The sequence below is a fragment of the Sinocyclocheilus rhinocerous genome, unplaced genomic scaffold, assembly GCF_001515625.1.
Source record: "Sinocyclocheilus rhinocerous isolate Xijiao unplaced genomic scaffold, SAMN03320098_v1.1 scaffold2780, whole genome shotgun sequence".
Taxonomy (NCBI): domain Eukaryota; kingdom Metazoa; phylum Chordata; class Actinopteri; order Cypriniformes; family Cyprinidae; genus Sinocyclocheilus; species Sinocyclocheilus rhinocerous.
Window position 1 is genome coordinate 131,704 of NW_015628683.1, and position 9,806 is coordinate 141,509.

General features: G+C 44.3%; 1 protein-coding gene across 1 annotated transcript in view; it reads left to right on the forward strand.

The window, feature by feature from the left end:
- Positions 1 to 7,342: 7,342 nt before the first annotated feature.
- LOC107737984 (voltage-dependent calcium channel gamma-2 subunit-like) overlaps positions 7,343 to 9,806 on the forward strand; it is a 9,408-nt gene continuing 6,944 nt past the window's right edge. Inside the window, exon 1 of the mRNA XM_016549637.1 lies at positions 7,343 to 7,795. Within this exon, the coding sequence (XP_016405123.1) occupies positions 7,585 to 7,795 (211 nt within the window). The 5' untranslated portion in view covers positions 7,343 to 7,584. The remainder of the gene's footprint in view (positions 7,796 to 9,806) is intronic.

Below are 9,806 nucleotides of genomic sequence, written 5' to 3' on the forward strand. Positions count from 1 at the left end.
ACCTTTTTTTTTTTTTGGTGTTGTGTGTGTGTGTGTGTATTGTGTTCTTCTGTAAAACACTATTTACTTGTGCTTTTAAAGAGGGTTTTACTTCCCATTATTATTATTTTCCCTTTAACACAGATGGCTATATAGTTTTTAAAATGTGTAAAAATATTCAGTACTTTCAACCTACAAATCACATCATACCTTAAAAATAACTAAATGAGCTTACGATAGAATTAAATCCTTCTCCTTCTCCTGACTGATAACACTACTCTTGCCTGCTGGTTTTTATAGACCGCTCTAATGAAAACAATTAAATAATTGCATAAATCAATTAATTCATTAAACATTAATTTAGTTCATTGTGTGTTAAGGGTTTGATTATACTTAAAACACATAACACAAGCACTAATGTTTAATAGTATTAAGTATTTATTGTTTGTTTTTAAAAATGGTATTTCTAAAAAAAAGTTTTGTGAGTTTGTTGTGAGTTCTTGATGCTTGTACACGTGTTCACCAGCAGGTGTCGCCAGCGCGTGCTGTTTCAAGTGCTTCGAATCATTGAATCATTTTTCGAAGCAATTGGTTCAATGCTTCGAAAAGCTTCGTTTCTCTCATCACTACTTTTGATTCAAAAAACCTGGATTGCTCTGATCCCAGCAGAAGGGTGCATTTCAGGAACAAAAATGTAATAAAACTTTAAAACAGGTCCAAAAAATACAACATGTGTGTAATATATCCCCAAACAGCTGTCAATATCAAACAAAAATATATTTAATTTAAAGTTTTTTTTGTTTTTTGATCACTGATTGTAAACTACATTGGCACAATCATCAGAGATGGACCAGTCAGAAGTAGTGGCATTTTTTCCCCCATCATCACTGTTCAGCATTCAGCGCTCACTGCAGTTATTGCTGTTTCTTTCTCACATTCATTCATTTATTAGTGAATTAAGAGTCATTCTGGATTAAAGCGGTCTCTTCCAAAATGGATCATTCTGTCATCATTTACTCTCATTTCACTCCACACCTGCGTGACGTCTGCAGAATGAAAAGGCATCATTTTAAATAATGTTCTTCTCAATGCAATAACATGAGAACACAAGACGCGTGGACAGTGTGTAAGATGTCTTTAATAATTGCTTTAATATTTTTAGACCGGTTCAGATATTCTGCTTGTTTAGTATTCTGTAAACGTGATCTTTTGATTCTTGATTGATGAAAGCACACACTCTCAGTCAAGGCTGCTGATGTGATGTGACGTGCAGCAGACAGGTGCAGTGAAGGACACACACACACACACACACACATGAACAGACACTCTGACACATGAATGAATGAATGCTGCGCAGATGAAGATGTTCCCATGGAAACTGGACAGTCAGCACATCTCTGCTCTAGTCAAACTCACACACACCTGTAACTCACATGCTCAGCTGACTGTGTGTGTGTGTGTGTGTGTGGAATACCCCAGCATCATTTTCATTTATGCATTTGTCAGAATATTTTATCCAAAGCAGCTTATGTTGCACAGACTCTCTCATACACACACACACTGACCGAGAGACACAACACAACACTGACGGTCAGTTATCAATGATGCTGAGAGGAATTAAGCAGACAAACATACAACGTGATCTTTTGATTCTTGATTGATGAAAGCACACACTCTCAGTCAAGGCTGCTGATGTGATGTGACGTGCAGCAGACAGGTGCAGTGAAGGACACACACACACACACACACACACATGAACAGACACTCTGACACATGAATGAATGAATGCTGCGCAGATGAAGATGTTCCCATGGAAACTGGACAGTCAGCACATCTCTGCTCTAGTCAAACTCACACACACCTGTAACTCACATGCTCAGCTGACTGTGTGTGTGTGTGTGTGTGTGTGTGGAATACCCGAGCATCATTTTCATTTATGCATTTGTCAGAATATTTTATCCAAAGCAGCTTATGTTGCACAGACTCTCTCATACACACACACACTGACCGAGAGACACAACACAACACTGACGGTCAGTTATCAATGATGCTGAGAGGAATTAAGCAGACAAACATACACAGACACACAGAGACAGACAGACGGTTTGCTCGGTTGATGTAATCCATCTAATGGCTGCTGTGAATTGTGTGTTTGATGACAGATCGAGCAAATAAACCAGCATGTGAGAGCTGCCAGATACTCTGATTGAGCCACTCAAACACACACACACACACTCACACTCTCTCACACACACACACACACACACTCTCTCTCACACACACTCACACTCTCTCTCACACACACACACTCACACTCTCTCACACACTCACACTCTCTCTCACACACACACACTCACACTCTCTCACACACTCACACTCTCTCTCACACACACACACTCACACTCTCTCACACACTCACACTCTCTCTCACACACACACACTCACACTCTCTCACACACTCACACTCTCTCTCACACACACACACTCACACTCTCTCACACACTCACACTCTCTCTCACACACACACACTCACACTCTCTCACACACTCACACTCTCTCTCACACACACACACTCACACTCTCTCACACACTCACACTCTCTCTCACACACACACACTCACACTCTCTCACACACTCACACTCTCTCTCACACACACACACTCACACTCTCTCACACACTCACACTCTCTCTCACACACACACACTCACACTCTCTCACACACTCACACTCTCTCTCACACACACACACTCACACTCTCTCACACACTCACACTCTCTCTCACACACACACACTCACACTCTCTCACACACTCACACTCTCTCTCACACACACACACTCACACTCTCTCACACACTCACACTCTCTCTCACACACACACACTCACACTCTCTCACACACTCACACTCTCTCTCACACACACACACTCACACTCTCTCACACACTCACACTCTCTCTCACACACACACACTCACACTCTCTCACACACTCACACTCTCTCTCACACACACACACTCACACTCTCTCACACACTCACACTCTCTCTCACACACACACACTCACACTCTCTCACACACTCACACTCTCTCTCACACACACACACTCACACTCTCTCACACACTCACACTCTCTCTCACACACACACACTCACACTCTCTCACACACTCACACTCTCTCTCACACACACACACTCACACTCTCTCACACACTCACACTCTCTCTCACACACACACACTCACACTCTCTCACACACTCACACTCTCTCTCACACACACACACTCACACTCTCTCACACACTCACACTCTCTCTCACACACACACACTCACACTCTCTCACACACTCACACTCTCTCTCACACACACACACTCACACTCTCTCACACACTCACACTCTCTCTCACACACACACACTCACACTCTCTCACACACTCACACTCTCTCTCACACACACACACTCACACTCTCTCACACACTCACACTCTCTCTCACACACACACACTCACACTCTCTCACACACTCACACTCTCTCTCACACACACACACTCACACTCTCTCACACACTCACACTCTCTCTCACACACACACACTCACACTCTCTCACACACTCACACTCTCTCTCACACACACACACTCACACTCTCTCACACACTCACACTCTCTCTCACACACACACACTCACACTCTCTCACACACTCACACTCTCTCTCACACACACACACTCACACTCTCTCACACACTCACACTCTCTCTCACACACACACACTCACACTCTCTCACACACTCACACTCTCTCTCACACACACACACTCACACTCTCTCACACACTCACACTCTCTCTCACACACACACACTCACACTCTCTCACACACTCACACTCTCTCTCACACACACACACTCACACTCTCTCACACACTCACACTCTCTCTCACACACACACACTCACACTCTCTCACACACTCACACTCTCTCTCACACACACACACTCACACTCTCTCACACACTCACACTCTCTCTCACACACACACACTCACACTCTCTCACACACTCACACTCTCTCTCACACACACACACTCACACTCTCTCACACACTCACACTCTCTCTCACACACACACACTCACACTCTCTCACACACTCACACTCTCTCTCACACACACACACTCACACTCTCTCACACACTCACACTCTCTCTCACACACACACACTCACACTCTCTCACACACTCACACTCTCTCTCACACACACACACTCACACTCTCTCACACACTCACACTCTCTCTCACACACACACACTCACACTCTCTCACACACTCACACTCTCTCTCACACACACACACTCACACTCTCTCACACACTCACACTCTCTCTCACACACACACACTCACACTCTCTCACACACTCACACTCTCTCTCACACACACACACTCACACTCTCTCACACACTCACACTCTCTCTCACACACACACACTCACACTCTCTCACACACTCACACTCTCTCTCACACACACACACTCACACTCTCTCACACACTCACACTCTCTCTCACACACACACACTCACACTCTCTCACACACTCACACTCTCTCTCACACACACACACTCACACTCTCTCACACACTCACACTCTCTCTCACACACACACACTCACACTCTCTCACACACTCACACTCTCTCTCACACACACACACTCACACTCTCTCACACACTCACACTCTCTCTCACACACACACACTCACACTCTCTCACACACTCACACTCTCTCTCACACACACACACTCACACTCTCTCACACACTCACACTCTCTCTCACACACACACACTCACACTCTCTCACACACTCACACTCTCTCTCACACACACACACTCACACTCTCTCACACACTCACACTCTCTCTCACACACACACACTCACACTCTCTCACACACTCACACTCTCTCTCACACACACACACTCACACTCTCTCACACACTCACACTCTCTCTCACACACACACACTCACACTCTCTCACACACTCACACTCTCTCTCACACACACACACTCACACTCTCTCACACACTCACACTCTCTCTCACACACACACACTCACACTCTCTCACACACTCACACTCTCTCTCACACACACACACTCACACTCTCTCACACACTCACACTCTCTCTCACACACACACACTCACACTCTCTCACACACTCACACTCTCTCTCACACACACACACTCACACTCTCTCACACACTCACACTCTCTCTCACACACACACACTCACACTCTCTCACACACTCACACTCTCTCTCACACACACACACACACTCTCTCTCACACACACACACACTCTCTCTCACACTCATTTACTACATAGTAACATTCCATAGACTTCTATTGTTTTATATGGAGCTAACAATAAATACTGTCATCTAAGCCTCAATGAAGTCTGACTGTGTTTTATATCACATTTGTATCTGATGTTTTCACAGATGAGGACATCATGGCCACAAATGGAGATTTTGTAAGACTAATCTCACTCCCAAAGTCTCATTCTTGTTTTGTAAAGAAATTTTTACAAAAGAAAACATTATGTAATGTTACTGTTGTGAGTGTTTTTTTGGCTATCAGTAATATGAAGAATGACCTGATCTGAGACTGTATGAAGGGTTTTGCTAGTTTTAGTGCATTTTGGATGTGAAATAACTGCTGGGCCCAGATGAAAACTGGTTAGAAGAATAGTGTGAAGGGTTTTGATAAAGAGTGTATTGAGATATTATATTATAATTATATTAACAAAAGTTATTACATTAACATCACTGTAGGTCAATCCAAGAGACTTAAATTTGTCTTTTTTTATTTATTATTGTTTTTAACTATAGGCTATATATGAAACCCAGAAATTAAGTAACTTTACTTTTACCTTTTATTGCATTATTTACTTTCAGTTTATTTTCTTATGTTTGTCAATGCATTTTATTAAAAAAAAAAGGTGAGTTTATTCGATGCAAATTTGATTTCCATATTTTTCCTTCATTTTTCTGCTTGTGTAAGTGCCGTGTGCCGTAGCAGTGATGTTGATGGTGTGTGTGTGTGTGTGTGTGTGTGTGTGATGTGAGACATGAGGAACACAGACACATCAACTGCAGCACCATCAGCCAGAGCCGCAGCCAATCGCGAGCCTGCTTTCGCGTGACGTCACTGCATTGTATTCTAAATTCATAAATCTTCTTGATCTCTCGCTCTGTGTGCCGCACTGGCTGCTGCTCGTCGCGTCCTGAATGTAAAGTGTGTCCTCTGCTCTGCTCTGCTCTGCTCTGGAGCACCGATGGCTAAAAAGGCTGATCTGTCTGAGTGGCTCCTGCTTCTCTCTCATCCTGACCTCACTGAGACGATCTGAGCAGTAATGCAATGATTACAGTCCAGCTGCTGACATGCAAACGAAGGTTAATGTTTATGCTCTCGCATCTCTAACGCTGAATCCATCGCAAGAGGGAGACAGTCGCCTTGGTAACAGCAGGATCCGTCCAGCCTCAGCACCAGCTGCAGAGCATCCATCAGTCCTCCAGTGATCCTCACTACTGCAAAACATCAGCAGTCGCCTACAAATACCACATAGGCTAGTTTTAACCAAATAAAACCTCAGATGTGGCAGATCTGAGGTCTGAAAGACTGAGATGAGACTGTCTGGGCCTTCAGCTCCAGATGTTCCTCAGTCACGCATCTGGACTGGAGGAATAGCATCCGCATCGTTCTGGAATTCTGAAGGACTGTGACGCCAAATTACAGACGGATTAGAATCATCCAGCGCCGCTATTCCGTTCGGTGAGACGGTTTTGTTCATCCGTCGTGATTCGGTTTTATTCGCTGTCTGTGTGTGTGTGTGTGTGTGTGTGTGTGTGTGTGTTTGATGGCGCCGGTGGGCTGCGAAACGGGCACCGGGTGTGATGTGAGCGGTTCGGGGACCGGGAGAACAGCAGGGCTGCTGTGGTGCGTCGCTTCTTCGGACCGGATTCACGAAGCATTCGACGGATAAAGGACACCTATGGAAACTGGAGAGCAGAATTTTAGGAAAAAGGCAAGCGAGTGATTTCACGTTTCTTTTTTTTTTTTTTTTCAAATAGGCTATCCGCTTTTTTTCTTTAATAATCGCCAGGATGGATTGATTTCACTCACTGCTGGACCGGCAGCGGTTCGGAAACCTGGAGCCTTCGGTCTCTCCCTCGTGCCCTCAGTAGACAGCTGGATCGGATCGAGAACAGGCCAGATTGAGTGAAGATGAGTTTATCTTTCCCCTGACAGCACAGGCACACCGTCTATTTGACGTCTGCGTTTACATCTGCAATACGTCTACTAGATGTCTTTCGATTTAGAATGTATGTAAAACTGACATCTTACAGATGTTTGTACACAGCAGATGCTTTCCAGATCAGATGTGCTATCTGGGTGGAGTTCATCACTTGATGAGTTGCATTAGTGTTTAAGTGTGTCTTCCTTCTCCTTCAGTTCACAAACCCTCGAGGGCCCTCGCCCCGCTTCTTCTTATTTTTCGTCCCCTTAAATCCACAAATATTTATTTCCTATACATCAAGAGGAAAGGGGGCTCCCCTTTCGTGGAATGCGGCAACATGGGTGTGTTTGAGCGCGGCGTCCAGATGCTGCTGACCACGGTGGGTGCCTTCGCCGCCTTCAGTCTGATGACCATCGCTGTGGGGACGGACTACTGGCTCTACTCGCGCGGGGTCTGCAAAATAAAGACTACTAACGAGAACGAGACCAGCAAGAAGAACGAGGAGGTGATGACCCATTCTGGCCTGTGGAGGACCTGCTGTCTGGAAGGTAGGAGCTCCGAGAAGAACCGCATCTGAAGTTCTGGAGAACATTCATGCAGCTCTTCATAGTTCATCATGCGTATGGCTTGTGCGCTTCTGCTAAGGTCATACGATAGCGCTGTGTGAAAAACAGATCCAAATTTAAGCCATTATTCGCTGAAAATCTATAGAAGGCTTGGAATATTAAACATAAAGTTCCCATGCATGATGGTTCCATAAAGATCCGTTTCCATTGCACTAAAGGTTCGTTATAGTGGAAAAGGGTTCTTTAGACGATTCAAATGTTCTTCACGCTATAAGAAAAGAAAATGGATCGCTTAAAGGTTGTTTGGTGAACCAAAAATGGTTCTTCTGTGGCATCACTGAGCCTTATTTTAAAGAGTGGAGCGCACAAGTCATACAGAGTACATGTGTGAGGCTTTTGTTGTCTTTCTCAGAGCATTCAGATTCTTCCGTATTTTATCTTTGGATGCATTCATACGTTCTGTCCTCATATGTAAACGAGCTTCAAGATGCACTTCCGGTTTGAGCCACAGTGTGACTGACAGCAGACGGCGCGACTCTCTGGAGCTGCAGATGAATGAGTTTCTGATTTAGGTTGGTTCGGGTCAGATCCAGTGCTTGCTGTGTTGAGGGTCTGACTCCGACCGTATCAAATCTGTTTTATTTCCCTGTAGACTAAACTCCTGCGGGATGGTATTAAAGGAAAGGTTGACTCGATGAATAAACATTTGCTGCAAATGTGCGATCCTCAGGCTGTTTTATTTTAGTTAAAAAGGTCGTAATGCTGGATTAGTTTCAGCTTTTGTCTTCTCCAGATGTTAACTGATGGACTGGAGTGCTGTGGATTACTTGTGGATTATTGTGATGTTTTTATCAGCTGTTTGGACTCTCATTCTGACGGCACCCATTCACTGCAGAGCATCCATTGCTGAGACACTGATGCAATGCTACATTTCTACAAACCTGATGAAGAAACACACTCATCCTGATCTCAGACGGCCTGAAGGCGAGGACATTTTTCAGCTAAGTGTCATGTTTGGCTGAACTCTTCCTTTAATTCAGACGTCCTGATTGTAGCTTGTGATTTTCACCCGTGTTTTCCAGTGAACTAATTAGTCCGAAGGAATGCATTAATGAAGGGGGTTGGTAATCCTCTGTAGCTGTGCATCATCTGCCTTTATAGATATCCAAATAACAATCGAAATAACACTTTAGTAAACGTGCAGAACCGTTCCAGCAGAAATGATGCATTGAATAATTCACAGGTTTATTTGCACACTGATGGCTGTACAGCAGCTAATAACAGAATGATCTGTGTTACGCATCCGTCTTTGTTTTAGTGAAGTGTGTCCTAACATGAACCTCACGTTCACATACAGGGCATCATTAGGCGAACCAAACTCTAAAATATGATCCGGCATCCATCTGTAAGTGCAAACAAACTCATCAGCTTTTAATTTTCATGTTCTGTTGTGCATAACACTTTCTGATGACTATTTCTAAATGTCAGGTTATTCTGTATGGCTCTTCTGAAGAGATGATAGATGGATTAAACTCTGAAGAAATGAGCAGAAATGTGAATCAGACTGATCAAATACACATATTACACTGGAAACACATCATTAGTAGAGTCTGATTATTACATCTGAGTAAAGAGATTATTGAAAAAGAAACAAATGTAGGGCAGGACTTGGTTCTTTGCATCAGTTGTTGATTGGCTGTTGAGATGTGGGCGTGGCTCTCAGGTGAGCGTGAGCTTGCAGGGGCGGAGTTTAGGAGCACTACATGATTATTAAAGTTAGTCTTTCCGCCTGGAAGTGTGAGACAGGTGCGTCTGTGTTTATTAGAGTGAGACAGAGCTGCTGTAGACAGACAGACAGACGGATGGGTATTGAGACGTTTCCAGCTCCACTGAGCACATTTCACACCCGCTGAAAGGTGATGACAGTCCACAGCGTAACACACAGGGCCAGTGTGTGTGTGTGTGTGTGTGTGTGTGTGTGTGTGAGTGTGCG